This window comes from Polyodon spathula, chromosome 60 (genome assembly GCF_017654505.1).
Source record: "Polyodon spathula isolate WHYD16114869_AA chromosome 60, ASM1765450v1, whole genome shotgun sequence".
Taxonomy (NCBI): Eukaryota; Metazoa; Chordata; class Actinopteri; order Acipenseriformes; family Polyodontidae; genus Polyodon; species Polyodon spathula.
The window spans coordinates 932,832-953,158 of NC_054593.1; the positions used below are offsets into that span (position 1 = coordinate 932,832).

At 38.8% G+C, this 20,327-nt stretch overlaps 1 protein-coding gene and 1 long non-coding RNA gene across 3 annotated transcripts in view; one reads left to right on the forward strand and one right to left on the reverse strand.

The window, feature by feature from the left end:
* On the forward strand, positions 1-12,291 carry LOC121307898. Its single transcript, XM_041240225.1, has 4 exons — positions 1-94; positions 5,748-5,794; positions 8,648-8,940; positions 10,701-12,291. The coding sequence occupies exons 1-4, from the start codon at positions 24-26 to the stop codon at positions 11,016-11,018; spliced, it is 729 nt and encodes a 242-aa protein (XP_041096159.1). The 5' UTR covers positions 1-23; the 3' UTR covers positions 11,019-12,291.
* LOC121307901 overlaps positions 2,787-20,327 on the reverse strand; it is a 25,844-nt gene continuing 8,303 nt past the window's right edge. The window contains exons 1-3 of one of the 2 annotated variants that reach the window (XR_005948398.1): positions 15,723-15,763; positions 14,899-15,043; positions 2,787-4,376 (exon numbers count right to left, since the gene is read on the reverse strand). This is a non-coding gene — a long non-coding RNA (uncharacterized LOC121307901). Of the gene's footprint in view, positions 4,377-14,898; positions 15,044-15,722; positions 15,764-20,327 lie in introns of those variants that run through there. The other variant, XR_005948397.1, reaches the window with a different exon arrangement.

Genomic DNA, 20,327 nt, shown 5'->3' on the forward strand with positions numbered 1-20,327 from the left:
GCAATAAAAGCTGCAAGTCACAAATGCAGAGAGTCAAGAAAGACAGCCCTGCGAGGATGAACTCTTTCGTGATTTTCACTTTGTTATGCACATGGTAAGATGATACGATTTTTTTTTTTTAATATTACACTTAATCCATTTAGTTTATAGAAATTAGGATTTGTCATTATTTAAATTGGGTATAATAAAGACAAATGCTGCACACCTAACATTTTGATAGTCACAGTATTTTACTCTAAATACCTGGATTTAAATTAGGATTGGTGAAATTGAACATGATGGACTCTAAAAATGATGATACTAAATCTTTTTTGTGTGTGTTGTCATATAAAAAGGGAAATTGAGTCCCATACATTTTCAGATTCTAACATGGAAGTGATTGAACAAAGCTGTTTTATTTTAGATAAAATGCCATTGTCACTTCAATTTAAATTGACCTATTAAAACCTTCACTCTTAGAGCAAGTGTTAAACAACTCATAACGTGTGTTTTTTTTATTTTACACATTACTAAGGACAACACATTTTGTGTTCATTTTAACACAGGCACATTAGGAGAAACGCAGGCAATGTGTTGGAATATTTAGGAGAGACACAGTATCCTACACAGACCACTGTGCAAAAAGCTACACAAAATGTGTCAGTATTATTAACACATATTTTGTGTAGAATTTAAACACATTAGTTTTAAGTGTGTTGTTGATTGCGAGATTACCTTTTCTGGATTGACCAGCACACAGTAACTGGATTCCCCCCCCCCAAAAAAAAAAAAAAAAAAAATGTGTTGGTAGTCTACGTACAAGAAAAAGTACTTGTAAAAATTTGTTGTTAGGGAACAAGCTCTGGTAGTTCGTAAAACATGTTTGTTTGACTTGTTTTGAAACAAAATTGAGAGAAACGATACAGGTTTTACTCGATATGACACGTCTAGGGAATAGTAGCATCAGTCGAAAAAGGTTTTTACATTTGTTTAATTTATAAGAACACTTTTTTTGTCTCAAGTTATAACGACCAAAGTTTAGATCCGACACGGGTCGTAAGGGGCTCACCGCCGTGTGTTGACGCTCTCATACCTGTTTAAGATTCTAACTGTTTAAGCCTTTGTGACTCTATAACGACAACCTTTGGAAATCTAGCTGAAGTTTTTATATAATATATATATATATATATATATATATATATATATATATATATATATATATATTATTTAAGATAGACGTTCTGCAAAAGCACCCTCCAAAAATAATAAATAAATAATCAAATACCATGGTACCATGGTAAGCTTTGGAAGACAGCTTGTGTTCGTCTTTGCCCTCCCGAGTCAGCGCAGGGGTGGTAGCAGTGAGCTGAGCCTAAAAATAATTGGCTATTCTAAATTGGGAGAAAATTAAAAAAAAAATAAAAAAATTGGCGACTACTAAATGTATTTATTTATTTATTTTTAAACGCAGTGCTTCAATGTACCGAGTAATCCTTGGAGTGAAAAGAGACTTTATGAGATCAATATTGTTAATTGATCTGTTATTTTTAAAAAATAGATTTTAACAGTTGCCACGTTTTAAGGCAAGCATAGTGTTTAGAGAAATATGTTGAAAAATAGCAAGCACATTTTTAGAATGAATAAAAATGAACACGAATAATACAAATGAAAACACCAGAGATTCAAGGTTACAGATTGTTTATTAGTTTGAGTATAAATAATAAAGAGCACATATGTATAGTCAAATACTGTTTACAGTATATTAAAATAGTTATGTACACCAAGTACCACACAGATGCATGCAATCAGCTATACTGTAGATATCTCGATTCCCGAGGGGCAGGCGCATCACACAGGGCGTGGCAATCCACACACGCGAACCCAGGACCTCTCACACTAATGCATAGTGCTAATACCGCACTATGCAAAAGAGCCGGCTCCTATCGGGCTTATGTCTTTGTATGTGATTACTTCACCTACCAGCCCAGCTGCTGCCTTCCCCAGTGCACGTTACAATATAATATCCAATTAAACAACAAAGCAAAGAATGGCTGAAGAATAACAATCCAGCAGTTCAGCTGTTGGGTTAAAAAGGGGAAATGCTTTCACTTAAATTCGTTTCGTTTCAGTGCTCTCTGCCACACGATGACTAAATATTGAAATCAACTTTTATTAGTGGTATTTCACGGTTCCAATAAAAACAGAGGGCAAACAAAACCTTAAAGTTTAAAATTAACTAGTCTTTACTGTGTTCTAGTGAGGAAAATAGACTGTGGTGGAAGACTTTATTCATATTAGACATTTAGACATTTAGTCTTTTAATTGGGAGAGGGTGAGGGACTTGATTAAACCAACACATGAGATCGGTCTTGATTAAACCAACACATGAGATCGGTCTTGATTAAACCAACACATGAGATCGGTCTTGTTTGTTTATCATTACTGCCAATTTGTCACTGATTCAATGGGGACTGCAAACAGCAGGTCTGTCTCAGACTGGAGCTGGGTTTAAAAAAGCAAGCACCGATCCAACAGCAGGATTAGTTATGAACATACTTACTATGGTATTATATAAAGTAACCACAATAACTGCAATTAAACCATGGCGAGCATAGCAAAACCAAAGGGCATTTTCGAAAGTGATTTTGATTGCCTGAGGAGGAGCGAAATGTTCTGTCACAATCTATCATCCTCATACAATCAAGACCAGTGACTAAGTTTAAGGTTTTGTTTGCAACTCCTGTTTATATGGAAACGGTATATATATATATATATATATATATATATATATATATATATAAAATTACATTATGTGGCTGGGGGACTGAAACTATTAATAATAATCTTTATTTTATATAGTGCCTTTAAAAGCAATCACCTCAGAACACTTTACAAGAAAAATACAAATCACAACAGCAAAGAAACACAGAAGATAAAAACATTCATAAAAATGCCTTTCTAAAAATAAGGAGCTGAATCCCTGATTTCTTTAGGAACGGTGTTCCAGAGTTTGGGAAAATTAATTCATTAATTTAACAATAAAAGCATTTCCCCATTTTAACTCAACATATTGTAATGTTGCAGCAACAAAGCAAAAATGAACAATAAGCTAATGATGACTTAGCGGTGCCAAACAAGCAAGATGGTCAGCTAACAAAACGGTACAAATGTTCAGCAAAAAAAGTTTTCACTGCACCTTAAAAACAATGTCCAAAGGGCAATACCTAACAGGTGCGTCAATCTCCACAAGTACACAGGTACCACGGCACAGGACAGAGCCACACACTGAGGGAAAATCAATCTCCACAAGCACACAGGTGCCACGGCACAGGACAGAGCCACACACTGAGGGAAAATCAATCTCCACAAGCACACAGGTACCACGGCACGGGACAGAGCCACACACTGAGGGAAAATCAATCTCCACAAGCACACAGGTACCACGGCACAGGACAGAGCCACACACTGAGGGAAAATCAATCTCCACAAGCACACAGGTACCACGGCACAGGACAGAGCCACACACTGAGGGAAAATCAATCTCCACAAGCACACAGGTGCCACGGCACAGGACAGAGCCACACACTGAGGGAAAATCAATCTCCACAAGCACACAGGTACCACGGCACGGGACAGAGCCACACACTGAGGGAAAATCAATCTCCACAAGCACACAGGTGCCACGGCACAGGACAGAGCCACACACTGAAGGAAAATCAATCTCCACAAGCACACAGGTACCACGGCACAGGACAGAGCCACACACTGAGAGAAAATCAATCTCCACAAGCACACAGGTGCCACGGCACAGGACAGAGCCACACACTGAGGGAAAATCAATCTCCACAAGCACACAGGTGCCACGGCACAGGACAGAGCCACACACTGAGGGTGAAGAAACAATGCAAAATTCAAAAGAAAACAACAAGTTATATTAATTAATGACAGGCAAGAGACAATCATCAGTACTACCAGAGACAAAGAACAAACATGTTTAAAAATAGTTGTTTCATTTGGCTTAAATGATACTAATTATGTGCAAAACAAGCAACTGGGAACAATTAAAAACAGGTATTTGAGTGTCAACATATGCATTATGTGCATCAACAGAAACAATACATTAGGATCGACAGCATGTTCACAGCTAGCAGGACAATTACATCGCAATACAGTCATATTCAAAGAGTTCGTTAATTACAGCATTCCAGTGCATTGTTCTCATCTTCAATATACAACCAATACTCATAGCTCATGATTACATTAGACCAATAACATAGTTTAGCCGGATCAAAGTTAAAAGAAAATTAAAAAAAAGAAAATAGCTTATTAGGGTCTATAGGAATTCCGTTCTTCATTCAATCCCTGCAAGTTCTTCATTCAATCCCTCTGGTTGTACCCTGAGTAAATAAAAAATTCTTATGTTCTTATTTGATTTGGGCCACTGGAGAGACATTAAAGAGAGCCTGCAAATGAGCTGTACATACTGTTCTGAACTGTTATGGTTCCCTTTCAATTTGAAGATGGCCACCAAACATCGTTATGGGATACCCTCCTGTCTATTGGTAGGTGCCACTGAGCTCCTATATCAAAGCTGCCGATATGCCCCCTGTCCCCAGTGACCTCCTCGGTCCCGCCTCCCGAGGGTACTTAACCATCACGCAGGGGGAGGAACACCCACTTTCATTTCTCACATTGGTAAGGCTGTTGTGTTGCACTGAGCCTTCTTTTTTTCTAAAAAGTGCTGTGTAAGCTACTGCTAGTTCCCCTGTACTTTGTGCTGAACGCTGGCATCGCCGCTTTCCCAGAATCAGTAGTTTAAAAATTCATAGCCTTTTTATTCTGTTTCTGACTAACAGCACCTGCGCGCTCTGCGTGTCAGGCTGCTTCTTTCTGTCTGTCCGTCTTAGCATGGTAAGTATTATTGTTAAGAACTGTGTGTGTTTTTCACCCTTCTTACTTTGGAGAGCACTATTACTCCACGGGACCGGGCTGGCCTTGTTCCCATTGTCAAGCTAGCCCACCAGCCGCCTGTGGCCGCGATTGGACCTTGTTTTGATTGTAGCTCGTTTTGTTTGTTGAGTCTGGTAGATAACCTTCCACACTGAAGGTTTACCCGGTGGCTATTTCCGCTTGCCGTGCCCCCGTTGACTCAGTGTCCCCAGCCGTGCATTTTTTGGCCACCCGATTTCCCCGTGGCGCTCGGTGATTGCGCCCTCCTAGGAGGGTCACTCTCCCCGAGTGGAGCCTTGAGATTGTACTGGAGGCTCTCACGCAGGCCCCATTTGAGCCTAAATACTCCACTGAGTTGAAACACCTGTCCATGAAGACAGCCTTCCTCTTGGCTATCACCTCCGCAAAGCAGGTTAGTGAGCTGCAGGCGCTGTCTGGGCATGGCTCCTGCATTCATATTTGGGATGATGGTAGCATGGTGTGCGTGCAAACCCTGCTTTCCTCCCCAATGTGTTTACAGGTGCTGGACCAAGGAGGTCACTGGGGGGAGGGGGCCTATCGGCAGCTTTGATATAGGAGCTCAGTGACACCTACCAATAGGCAGGAGGGTATCCCATAATGATGTTGGTGGCCATCTTCTCTTTCAGGGAACCAGGTTTACGGCAGGTAAACTAACGTTCTTAATTTTTTATCAGAGTTTACAACTGCAGCGGTCTCTGTTCTTATAACGTTCTGATCGCTCTTTTTTTAAAGTTAATTGGTCCTTGTTTTGCTAACTTGTCTATTCCCCTTTCATCTTCTTTCCGTCTTTACCAAAGGTCAGTTTTTGCTTCATCTCCACGTGACAAGTGGACATCAAAACACTGTAAGTTTACTTATATATAATTCCAGTGTTTGTCTATTTTCATTTTTTTTCACATTTACCTTCAAACTAAATGAACTAAGGTGGAGAGAAAGAATTGTCCTTGTTATCCCTTTAGCAGGGTTTGCTGTCCCTGCTACAAACCACATTGTACAATTTCTTCAACTTTTTTTCCTTTTTATGTATTGTGTAATAACCGTTTTAGTTCATATGGTGTTCTCATGAAGACGACTTTGTGAAAAGTCATTATATTAATATGATTAGGAGCATACTAATCCCTGGCCAGATGTACTAAGAAAAGCCAGTCACAGTGGAAACATACCGCAATTCCATTTTCATTGTGACAGCTCTCAAAATAAACATTGCGTCCTCTGTATTAAGAGAGAATATGTAAACAAAGAGAGCCGCGATATACTCATTTGAATAGTTGTTTTGGGATCCCGGCGAGATCAGTATTGCAAGGGTTTTTTTTTTTTTTTTTTTTTTTTTTTAATAAATAGCAGATTTTGAGTTGAGGTTTGCTGCAGCAGAGTTTAATATGTATAGCATACCCTTACTCTAACCAGGCACCGGTGTCTCACTCAGAGGCAAACAAGTTTGATTGTCTGCACCACCAAGTCCATAACGGGTGCATTTACATGTAAAAAGAAAAAAGTCTCACCTTTTTGGTCGCGCTATTTTGGTCGTAACTTTAATACAATCCCGTTTACATGGGAGTTTATTTTACAGAGAGAGACATCGGCCTTCCAAAGGCAAACACCTCTTTTGATAATACAATACAGGAGTGTTTATTTAAATACCTATTGCGCTTAAGTTTAGTCGTATGTGACAGATGATATCGTTCAGCTCAAGATCTTCGTGTTTAAGTTATTTTTCTTTATTTCCTAAAACACAAAAGAAACCAAACCATCCAAATCTAGAGAAACACAAGCCCTGGCAATATCTTATCATTTATCGCCGTCTGCAATCTATGGACTTTTTTATTTATTATTATTATTATTATTATTATTATTACTATTATTATTATTATTATTATCAAATGTTTGACACCTCTTTTACATACAGAGGCTATAGCCTACTGTACATGCTATTAATAGCAGTCACTGCTGCAGACAGCAAAACAATAATTCATTTACATAACATCTGTCTAGCCTGGAAGGTAGAGTGAATGTAATAATTGTATCCATGCACACTGTGACATGGGGCGAGGTTACCAATTAATGGACTACGCCACTTGGGAATTTCAAGTCACTTTTACACCGTATAATACCAGGTTCCCCAAACAGCAGACCCCTTTCAAGTAAATGAAAGTAAGCAGAGACATGATTAGGCGCTAAGCATTTCATTTCATAAAGGCGATAGCCAAAATAATTAAAACGTATGCAGAATTTAACACACGTGTAATACAAGAATTCGCCATCAGGAGCCTCAGGAAAACACACCAACCTGGAGTCAGGAGATCTCAATCAAAGGTTAACAACAGAGTCTCAAGCGCCACAGGGCGGACCGGGGCTAGCTGTGCTACTAAAAGAAACACATTTATGAGTAACTACAAACTATAAAACAAAATGATAAAGAGTGCATACAAACAGTGAACTAATCCAATAAATCAGTGGAAAATAGAGTGAACGAAAGTCAATACATAAAAGAAAATTCAGCCACTGGTTATCTGTGTGACAGCAAGAGACTTAAACTAAATAGATCCCAATTAAGTCATAAAAGTCGCACTATAGCTATTAAATTGGCCCCCTATGATGACCCTGGGAAGCACACTAACTCACCCAGTGACCGCTACACATTAACTAGGAGTTTAAATCATTACCTCAGGCAGCACTAGGCTCACCTGTATACAGCAAAATAGGTTTAAAACGTTACCTCGATGAGCAGCAGTATAGTTACAAATACCAGTATATGATTAAACCGCGATTAAAAGTTTACCATAGAAATACAAACTGTACTGAGACAGTGAAACTACATACCTTGAACACAGGCAGGACTCGCTTCAACAGGTCAGTTAGCAACCCCTGCATGTAGCAGAATAAATGATTTCGTTGACAAAGCTGAGACGCTAGTGAATGTTGTTAACGAGCGCTTAATAAGCACATCAATAGAAATGAGTCCACCTTCACAGTCCACATGCATTACTTGCTTGTACGGATTCTATAGCCTACTGGTACTTAAAAGGAAAGCTTTTGAAATGTCTGAAAAAATGTAAATACAGTATCACAACTAAATGACTCTGTCATCATTTGCATTACAATCCAGGGCTGTTTTTGTACATTTTATCATTCTGGAACTTTGCAATGTTTTCAAAATGTGCTTCTCAGTATACCCACCACAGAATGTGCAGGTTACTTGTTAGTTCTCTAGTACAGGGTTTCCCAATCCTGGTCGTGGATTATTTAGGTCTAAATAAGCCAACTATTAGTTCAATTAAGGGTTTACTTAAGTAATTAAGAGCTGGGCTGGAACAAAAACCAGCAGAGACAGGGGTACTTCAGGACTAGGGATAGACAACCCCTGGTCTAGACCAAGTCAAAATGTTGAACCACCCGCTAATCGCAAGTTACAAGCCTAGCATTGGTAGCGGGGGTCCTCTGGGATAGAAGGAATAATCCTCTGACAAGGAAAAAAGCCGCCACCAGTACCTCATTTGTAATTTGAGATTACTGGATGGGTCAAAGTTTCGATTTAAGTCTTTTTTTTTTTTTTTTTTTTTTAGCACTTACTACTTTCAATACATACATATTAATATTTTGTGGACAATTATAAGAATTTCTTTTTTTACACTGATAAGGGAGAAAAGGAAATTGCAAATCTGTATTACCTCTTAATATCTGTATTATTCTTTCACAGGCAGTTCAGAAAGTTCTAGCCTTTACGATGTGCTCTGGGATGACAGTCAGGTCATTGCTGATAAGACACTGGAGACTGATTTCTTGAAACAAATGGCAAATGGAACCCTTGAAGCAGAACGATATATAAACTTTACTCTTCAGGATATCTACTATTTGGTGAAAGTCACAGAGTTACTAAAGGCATTGAGCATTCAGCCAGAGACACACACAGATATAAAACAATTCATTCTTGATAGATATAACAGTTACAAGAAATTTGCCGACTATGTTTTAAATCAATATCTTCTCAAGGTAAGAGTCCCTTTTTAATCTTATTACCATTGCTGATTTTTTTTTTAAATTTAAGAATCTTTCATTTTATATCTTCTTAAATAATTTTAAAACAGCATTAAAAACAGATCAGATTCATCCATCCATCATCATCTATAACCTGGTGGTGTAATCGAGGGTATACACTGGTAAATGGCGTTTGCCCATTTTTAATTTGGGCAATATAGCGTTTACCCACTTCTCATATAAGTGATACAGAGTTTATTCACTTCTACTCTCCTGTGATATGCAAATACTGAGAAAAAGACAAGATATTTTAACGGTGAGCGTCTTTGTGTTGCGCGCAAGACTGACAGCTGAAGGTTCTCCGTTAGAACTGCAGCGTGAGCAGGGGGTGTGACCACTGGACTGCGTGTCCCGACTGTGTGTGTGAGTGAGTGCTTTGTGATTGGTTGTTAATGTTCTGTTTAGGTCTGTCAATTAGTCGCAGTTAACTTCTGCAATTAACGCATTCATTTTTTTTAAGATTCATTTTTTGCAATCGTTCTGTCTTGATCCTCCCAGCATACCGTAATTAATTCCCTGCTGCACTATTTTAATAAACTCGTGCATACAGTGCAATCGTCCTTTGAATTGACTGTCAGAAACGCATGACAATGGCATTCACATTTTGTCAAGGTAATTTTATATTTCGACTTATCAAAATGATTGTTTAGGCTAGATATTTTTTTTTTGTATTTTAAGTCTTTTCCCACCTCCCGGCTCCTTCTTGGTTGTCCGGTTACTATTGATGTTTAAGCAAAAGAAATCGAAATCACTCGGGTCCCATTCACGTGACTTAGGATGACAGAGGGGTGATCGCCATGGTAACCGTCGCTCTTGCAGCGAGCAACGCTGACTGCGAAAGGGAGTTCAGCATAGCTGTCAACACTGAGTTTTCAGAATAAGGGAGCTTTTGTAAACTGAAATCTTAGTGGCTTGAATTAAAGTGAACACCTTCTAAGACAAAACCATACAACTATTCCGCTATTTTTTGGAAGAATGACAGACTGGGATACACTGCTCCTTAATTGCTTTTAAAAAGGAAACACGTCAAACAGAAAAACAACCATGAGATACTTCACAATTGAAACAAGCTACACAAGTAACGCCACTCAGAAGTAAACATTTTGCGCTTAGTTCACTTAATATTCTGAGGAAACAAGTAGAGCAAAATTATTAATCGTCCCTGTTTTGTGATTGTATCACCTTTTTTTAAAAGTACAAAACTGCATCGTGTTCTCAGCAAGATAGTAGCAGAGTAGGCCTAAATTGTAGGTTGTGTGTTAGCACCATTCAAAAATAAAATGAATAATCTTAAGGATTACTTGTTTAATCATTCTGATTATGTGTTTATCACGTATATTTAAAGTTAAGGCCTGGACCAAATGAAAACTTTGACCCACCCGCTAATCGCAAATTACAAACCCAGTATTAATGGCAGGTTCTCTCTGGGGTAGAAACAATATCCCTCTGACAAGCTAAAAAGTCGGCATCAGTACCAGGCTTGTAAATTCTAATTAGCGGTGGGTCAATGTTTTGATTAGGTCCAGGCCAAAGTGAGTGGTCAGTGGAGCAGCTTAGGGTCTGGGAATCCTGTGCAATCAAGGAGTTCTAATTCTCTCTTCTTTGTTTCCTCGATATCAGAACAAATCATTTTTCTCATGATGAAATGTCATGAAGTGGTTGTTTTTGTAATTATGTGACGCTTTCCCTAACTGTTCCTTATTTTTGGCCCATAGAATGCAGATGACATCAAACCCTCCACTGCAATAGCAGAATACATTCAGAGTTACAACGATGTAATGAAGGAAGATCATATCTACTTTGCAGTTGCTCTTCTGCCCTGTGCCAGACTTTGGCTTTATGTGGCTGAACATCTTGAAATAACCAAAGGTAGCCCATACTACAGATTCAAGAGTGAAAACGAGGTAGGCCACCCTGAAAAGCACTATAAGGATCTACTGGAAAACCACCGCAGCGAAATAGATGAATCGAAAGCTAAGAATATCTTCCAAAAACACATGAAACATGAGTATAACTTCTTCAGGTCATCATGATTTCTGCTTTTCTGCTTGTCAGTCAGCTTGGCCCTGACACTGAGTACAGGACAGATTAGAAAAATTGTTAGAGAGTAACTATTGGGTTCCTATAAATTGAGTTATATGCTCCCACATGTTGTTGCGACTGTTTTAAGAAAGCTATCTGTATTACTATTATTATTATTACTCTTAAAATCCTGACAACTTTTTGACACTTATAAATTAGTTAAAGTTCAATGCACTCTACTCCAGGCTCACAGCAGTACAAAGTGCCAAGGCACAAAGGTGTGTGGCCTGTGAACACTGCAGCAAAACCACTGTTTACAGGGTAGCGCATGAACTGCAGCATCTCGCCTTTTTTGTTGAGTTCTAGAACATGAGTCGTTACTGTGTGTCATAAAATGGCTTGGGAGCTATCTGCATCCTGATTGAATTATTACAGAATAACTAGCAGAAAAAATAAACCTATATTCATTTTTAAATAAAAATGCATCTATATCTTAATTTAAAAAAAATAGTAACCCATTTTATAATAGCAATACGACATGACAGGGTGTTGGTTGTGCTGGAATAACTACACTTCCAGGGGCTGAAGACACTCAACCTACAGCCTTGTGCCTTACTACACCCCTGGGCGTGCGGTTATTATAGTGTAACCAACACCCTGGAGTGTCTTACTGCTTATATACTTCACGTGGGTAATAATAATAATAATAATAATTATAATAATAATACCCAAATAGTTACTCTTTAAAATTCAGGGGACTGAGGCAGTAATTAATGTTTTGTGCATCAGGCCAACTTTTTCTTTATATCTGAATTAGTAATTGTGTTAAATATTTAGCAGGTAATGATTGTGGCATGTGGCATGACAAGTGGCATGTCCGGCACATTCATGGCCATCCTTTTGCTTTTCTACAATTGCTTTATAAATAATTTGAACAAAAACGATTGCATGAATTTCTAATGGGAGGTACTGATGTACGCAGTGGGTGTACAAGTGCTATTTTTAACATGAACATTGTTTCTAATACATTTTTAAACATTTCTTAAAAGTAATGTTACCAAAACAATATTATTTTTTCTAGAACCTTGTTTGGCTGTATTGTTTACAAAATAACAAAACTGTATTTTAACTTTTCCTATCTGGTTTCTTCTTTATTATTATTTTTAATCACAATATAAACACTTGATTTGTTTCAAACTTTTTCATATAACCTTCACTTTCCTTTTACTTACATGTATTACTATTTTACATTTCAGATAGTCTAAATAAACTTTGATTTCATTACTTTTTGTGTTTCATTTCAGTTATTAAAAAATAAACTTTTCTGGGTATTTTCCAACTTTAATATTGTGAAGCAGGGTTCAGGGTTAGGGGCACACTCATTTAAGAGCTACAGGAAGCCAAACCTGGGTAATACGAGATCTCTAATTCTGCATGGGAAGATTGCAGGGATAATAACATTATTATTATTATTATTATTAGGTTTTGGGGCCGCGCTCCTGGGAACCGCAGGCAGCTAGCCTGGGTCTGTGGGACCCCCGGAACATGGGCACAATTGTAGCCGGCTCCCTGGAACTCAAGCCGGGCTTGCCTGGGTCTGTGGGACCCCGGGGAGATAAGTGTAAACATATTAAAAGGAAATGCAAGTATTATAAATTATATAAATGTAATAAATGCAAGCATCACAAGAGTCAGCTAAAATAAAAGAAAGCCATTCTAAAGCCCTTCATTTTCACCACATTTCCAAAGTTAAAGCAAAAAACATCTACAACATTATGGGATATAGGCAAATTCTATTCTAATCAATCTAAAATGAATTTTGTTCAGAATTGCAGGCGATCCTCGACTTACTACGCTTCGGTTTACGATGCACGGCACTTACGACTCTTTTGCATTATGTGCTAGAATGTGCTAGAAATGTTTAAATGGAACAATACTGAGCGTGTTTTTGTAACCTTTGAATCCTAGTAAAGAGGAACTTAGCAGCTATTTTTTGACTCAGTATGCTAGGGCAGGAATGTCTCAGTCTGACCGCAACCAAAAAACCCCTTGAGGCAGCTGAGACCGAGTTCCACTATTCAGGCTTACAAAAATTGTCTACTGAAACTGCTCGCTATCAGATTCTTTGCAGACAGCTTTTGCACTCTGTGTGTCTGATCCTTTCTCGAGAAAGTGCTTTGGGTAAATAAAACTCTTAAAAGACATTTTGGGTATTAGTTTATTGATTTTCAGGTTTCCACCACAATTATTACCCTGCTTCGACATTTACGAGATAGTGAAACCTGAGCCGTGCGTCATGGCGCAGCTCGGTGTCCGAACCGCAGTCCCTGTCGTGGTCACCCTGACTTAGTCTAGCGGGTTTTTTTTCCCATAATTTATTTGCCCTTAATAATGTCCAATAAGAGCAATCGATTCAAACGAAACCTAAGCTGTGCACTCTGTCATATGATGAGTGGCTTAACTTCAGGCGATGGTAGTTCCGGCTAGGAGTACCGCATACACACACCGGTCCGTCATTGGAAAGCCCCGAGTCTGTACTTTTAAACAAGCCAGGGAGGTGTCTGAGTAATATGCACACAATCACCGGGCTGAGTGTAAAGAGTTAAATAAATATTTGCATGAGTACAATAGAACGGGTCATTTTTTGTAAAACTATCTGGCTGAAGAGTCAAGAACGTAACCCCAATATATAACATTGTTCCTATGGGAAAATGTGCTTCGTTAACTTTTAGGAACTATGTGTCATAAGTGCGAGGACTGCCTGTTAACATATAACACCTAGTAATATTATGTGATACATAATGTGCATTGTGTTTTATTTATTTTTTATTAGTGTTGAAATCAAGTAATAAAATGTGAAGTGAATAAGGGATAGGATAAAAAATGATTTAGAGTCAGGGTTTAGGGTTCAGGGTTAAGGTTAGGGTTAGGGCTGAGGTTCAGGGTTAGGGCTGGGGTTCAGGGTTAGGGTCACACTCGTTTTTGATCTTCAGGAAGCCAACTCTCAGTAGTATGAGATTTCTGGTTCCACATGGGAAGATTGCAGGGATTATAACACTAATATTAGGTTTTTGGGCCGAGCTCCTGGGACCCACAGGCGGCCAGCCTGGGTGTGTGGGACCCCTGGAACATAGGCACAATTGTAGCTGGCTCCCCGGAACTCAAACTGGGCTTGCCTGGGTCTGTGGGATCCCTGGGACATAGGCGCAATTCAGCCGGCTACATTTGTGTCTATGTCCCAGGGGTCCCACTAACCTATAGAAGCCGGGTTTGAGATCTAGAGAGACGGCTGCCAGCATAAGTAGCAATTGTTATTCCTATACTTTTTATTTTTTACCTCCCGTTCTCCACTCATGAACACACCCCTTGTGCAGCCAAACTGCAGGACTTAAATAATACAAAACATGCACAGGGGCTGGGAGTACCTGTCACAGTTTCCCCCCCAAAAAAACAAAAAACGTGCTTTCTCCCAATAATTTCATTTGGTAAAGCAACTATGCTGGTTGCTCTCTAAATAATGTGTTACAGAAATATACAGCATTTCAGCTAAACAAAAAAAACGCATTTGTTAAATAATTAAAAAAAAAAAAAAAATACTTCTAAAAACATTTAAGTAGCCAAATTGGAGACACTATAAACACAAGAGAAGTGTAGCAATTTGTTTATTTTTTTATTATTTATTTTATATTTTGCAAAACGCAAAAAAGCAGCTGACACTACAAAACCTCCTGCAGCCAGTACAGAAAAAAATATGTATGTGGTTGTGAAAGCTTCCACACCACAGCGTAAAGCAGTACAAAACAAAATAATAAATCTGTTAACCCTTTATTTACCCATGTGTGTAACTCTGCAAATGGAGCACATAAAACTCCTCCATACTTATAAGGTCACCTGGCTGTAGATGTTGGCACTGGCCATGGAACCATTCGCCACACCTCCCACATTGCACCAGTGCAGTCCTGCATGGTCTCCAGCATGTGCAGTACACCTCCTCATCACAGAAATGCACCTCTGGGAGGGGGTTCTCTCACAGCTCCTGAAAGGAGTAAGAGATCAAGGATATACAGTTAATTACCTGACAGATAAAACAAAAGGAAAGATAATATTACAATAAGTACTTCAATGAGTGCAGGTTTTTAAATTAATGTTTTTAAAAATAATGAGCTAAAACCTATTCCTAAGAATCAGAAAAGCATTCACTGTAATAGAGCCCTTGAAAAGACCAATGTCACTCTGCCCTTTGTATTGGTCAAAGACTCCGAAGTTATGTAATTTTTATATATTTCTGTTTTCTGGTATTCACATCCCTGCTATTATTTACACAATTCCAAATAAACTATGTGTGTGTGTCTCTCTCTCTCCTCTCTCTCTCTCTCTCTCTCTCTCTCTCTCTCTCTCTCTCTCTCTCTATATATATATACACATACATACAGTGCCTTGCAAAAGTATTCAGACCCCTGACCAATTCTCTCATATTACTGAATTACAAATGGTACATTGAAATTTCGTTTTGTTCGATATTTTATTTTAAAACACTGAAACTCAAAATCAATTATTGTAAGGTGACATTGGTTTTATGTTGGGAAATATTTTTAAGAAAAATAAAAAACTGAAATATCTTGCTTGCATAAGTATTCAACCCCCACACATTAATATTTGGTAGAGCCACCTTTCGCTGCAATAACAGCTTTAAGTCTTTTGGAGTAAGTATGTACCAGCTTTGCCAAAGTGTCGGAGTGATTTTGGCCCATTCTTCTTGGCAGATTTGCTCCAGGTTGTTCAGGTTGGTTGGACGACGCTTGTGGACCGCAATTTTCAAATAGTGCCACAGATTCTCAATGGGATTGAGATCAGGACTTTGTCCTACAGTGGCCCAGTCATTCACCTTAGCCACACATAGCGCTTTGAGTTTTGGCCAAAAAGCTCTATCTTGGTCTCATCTGTCCACAAAACCTTTTCCCACATCGCATCTGGATCATGCTTCCTGACAAACTCCAGACGTGCTTTCAGATGGTATTTTTTGAGTAACGGCTTCTTTCTTGCCACCCTCCCATACAGGCCAGTGTTATGCAGAGCTCTTGATATGGTTGACTGGTGCACCATTACTCCACTCCCAGCCACTGAACTCTGTAGCTCCTTGTGGCAAAGTGGCTGGTGGATGGGAACAGGTGTAGCGGTGATGCGATGCAGGAGTGACAGGCAGACAACGATATCCAGTGAAAAAGTGCTTTTATTTGTAATCCAGGTCTGGTGACCGTCAAATAATAAATCCCCGGCTATAAACAACAATGTGTAAAGCGCGGGGATAGCAATAACAGAGACACAGTCCCGAACAAAAACAAACACACGGTCACCAGTCCTGGGTGAGTGCAGACGTGCGTGTGCGGTGGTGAAGACACGGGTAATTCGTGACGGTTGGTGCAGTGGTGATCCGGTTCATGCTGACCCTCGCGACAGCTCCAGATTTGTGCGTTTAGCTGTCTAGTGGTGACAGTTATTTACAGACACAAACAACACACAATACTCTTTCTTTTCTTTTAATGAACGCTCCTCTCTATCCTTCTCTCTCTTCAGCGTTTTACCCAAAGGAAAAGATCAGTGTTACCCTGGCCCCTATATGTAATCCTGCATGATATCTAGGTAAACGGTTGCAGCTGCCCCTCGTTTACCTTTCAAATCAATACGCCAATGGGTCCCTCAGAGCGAAGAAAGGCACTGGTAAGGGGCCGGGCATTTGGTTTTTGACAGTCCCCGGTCTTACAACAGAGTCTTGCTTCTTTCCAGGCTGACCCACTTCCCGGTCCCGTAAACAAACTGTCAGGCCAGCCCTTCCAGATACTTCTCCTCTCGTTCTTTAGCGCCCTCACAGGTCGGGAGGAAGATTTAACACCAGAACTCATATTTCTGTCACACACACCCATGAAGATATTCTTAGTTTTAGTTTATTTGAAACAATTCACTTCTGTATCATATACTGTAAACACTAACAATGGTACAATAATGCCACATACAGCTCAAACTGCATTTTAAAAATATCATGTATGTTATTGACAGCTTAATGTGTTGGATTCGTATTAAGGCAGGGGCGATGCCTAATTTTTCACAATAAATATATCGTTCTCCAAAAACGCCAATGCATCAATGTTACGAAAGAGTAAAAAAAAAAAATAATAATTAAAATTAAAAAATAAAATATGCAGTAATTTTGGAGCTGTGGATTGCAAATAAAAAAAAATAATTAAAATTTAAAAATGGGTTTCATCAGTTTATACAGTAGTAATTAAACACATTGAATAGTTTTTGTTTTTTTCCTTATTCGCTTTGATTTCTACCAGTTGTTGGTCAATGCAAAATAAAAATTAAAAAGTTGTTTAACCCATCAGTTTATACAGTAGCAATTAAACACAAAACAATAACAGGCCCCTATCATGTAATCCCCAATCAAGAAAAAAAATTTGAATGCTTGAATTAGGTCGCCACGTAGTCTGCTTTGTTTGATTAATAAAACCCATCAGATGAACACAATTATTTAGATGAGGTCTTACAGTTTTAACATAATTGGGACTAATTAAGTTGGGAAAGTGTACATAGCTCTAAACAATTTCGGAAAATATCGAGGGGTGTAACGGACTCTACTTCTTAATACTCAGTTGTTTTTGAGCCAGAAAAAAGTATCTAAGGAAGGTTAACATTTATCTCCCGTTATATTGTACATTTTTACTGCGTGCAGGAAAACCATCTTGTCTAGCTCATTTTGAATGGTCAAAAAAATGTCTTGCAGCTGCCCCTCGTTTACCTTTAAAAGTGTGTTTCTAAAAAAGTTTCAATTACATAAGGTCTTACAACGAGAGGAGCCATCTAGCCCATCTTGCTTGTTTGGTTGTTAGTTCTTATTGATCCCAGAATCTCATCAAGGCTTCTTGACCAGGGTGTCACTTCAACCATTACAGGGGAGTTGTTTCCAGACCCTCACAATTCTCTGTGTAAAAAAGTGTCTCCTAACTGTTCTGAATGGCCATTTGTGCCCTTCCTTGTTTTCTTTTTTCAGGCTGAAAAAGTCCCTTGCGTCGACACTGTCAATACCTTTTAGAATTTTGAATCTTTTAGCGCCTTCTTTGTTCAAGACTGAACAGAGGTCGGGAGCAATATCTTTTTGTATAGCGAGATTTAACACCAGAACTCATATTTCTGTCACACAACACCCATGAAGATATTCTTAGCTTCCCCACATTGCCTAGATAGTTTAAAAACTTGAAACAATTTCACTCCCTGATATTTATATCATATACTGTCAGTAACACTATTAACAATGATCATTTTGTACAATAAGTGTTTGCCACATACAGCTGCAAATTTTGCATTTTATCTCCCTTTGCTATCATGTATGTTTATTAACAGCTTAATGTTTTGGATTAATGACTTTGTTTTCGCAGAAACTTACACAACCTGATAGCATTAAAGGATGGATAATAAATATGTTAGTTCTGTGACGGTTGCACTCCTGTTTTCAACTGCTCTCATTTTGATCTTATTCAATTTTTTTCTTTAGAAATTTGAGTAGTCTGTTTAAATCAAAAAAAAAAAAATAATTAAAATTAAAAATAAAATGGATGACATATTTAAAATCTTTTTTTCTTTCTAAAACGATTTTGCCATTTGTATCCCTTACCCTGGAGCTGCTCTTGGATTGTTTTAGCTATAATAGCAAATTTCTATTTCTCTGTAACGCTTTGAAAACTATTCTACGTATTTGCATTTATTACCACCCCTGGTCACTGAATATTTTTTTTAATTGATCTATGGTTACCATTTTGTCAATTTAATTACATTTCTTTTGTTTCATCAGTTTATACAGTAGTACGTTTTTAAACACATTGAATTAGTCTATTTTTTTGTTTTTTTCCTTATTCATGTTGATTTCTACCAGTTGTTGGTCAAAGCAAAATAAAAATAAAAAAGTTGTTTAACCCTTTACCAGTCAGAGTAACAACCAATCAAGAGAAAAACTAGGCAGGGCATTTTAATAAAACACAAAACAATAACAGATGCGCGTTTCGAAAACCCAGGTGTAAAAGACAACATTTTCATTTTCCGTCCCTAGCAGATCATTGCGTTTATATTACGAAGTGGTTTTACTCAATGCAACGTGTAAAGATTGTTACACTGCTCCCTGCATCCTCTTTAAAAATAAAAAACACCCCGCAGAGGTCCTACGCAGTGTAGCTGCAGAACAAGGTTTAGCTGTCAGAACAGAGGGGAGTCCAGCAAACAAACACTCTCGTTTACGTGAGGATCAACAAAACATGACCATTTCAATGGAACTGCCTGAGAATTAAGAAAAGAGCACAACTCATTTTTTGACTTGGGTGCTAAAAGAAATTAAGAACTTTTAAAACACGACGAGGGGGGGGGATTTTCAAAAGACGACGTTTGCACTGTTACTTTAAAGACTCCTGCACAGGTCCAATCCCAGCAGTAAACACTCACAGGGGGCGGGGCAGAGAAGGGGAGCTCAATCGCATGCAGATTCAGCGAGTCAGACCTGAGGGGAGCACAGAAGCTCTGCGCTTAATGGGAAAGATAAACTGACGTTTCCAAATTTAATAAAAAATAAAAGTTTACCTTTGCTTAAACCCTTTACACAAAAACAATGCACAGGCTTGACTATCGATTGTTGTCAAACGATATGATACATCACCTCAGCCTTAGTTCGTATCACACATTTAAGTGTTCAGAGAAAAAGTTTGAATATTTCCAATGTGCCCTTTCTAAGTAGAATGACCTGTAACTCTGTCCTAAACCCTCACAGCATGATGAGAGATCCATTTCCAATTCAGGGGCAGGAGTGGAGCTGAATCCCAGGGCTCTCCAGTTCATTCTGAAAGAATGGGTCTTTCTCTTCAGTTTGACAGGCTCCCCTTCTCAGTGTCTCTGGATTCAGGCTGGCTCTCACTCCTGGGGACCCCCTTCATTTACTGCAGGGTGAGAGACAGACAAGGAATCAGACAGCTCTCCACACATACAAACAAGCAGGGTGGAGAGGTGAGGGGCTGGGTGGGTGGGAGGCTGACTCCTGTGTGAATTCGCTGGTGTCTTTTTAGGGAGTCTGACTGACTGAAACTCTCCCCACATTTAGTACAGTGATACGGCTTCTCTCCACTGTGAATTCGCCGGTGTTTTTTTAGGCCTTCTAAATGACGGAAGCTCTTTCCACATTCAGAACACTGATACGGCTTCTCTCCAGTGTGAATTCGTTGGTGTCTATTTAGGCTTCCTGACTCACCGAAGCTCTCCCCACAGTCAGTACAGTAATGTGGCTT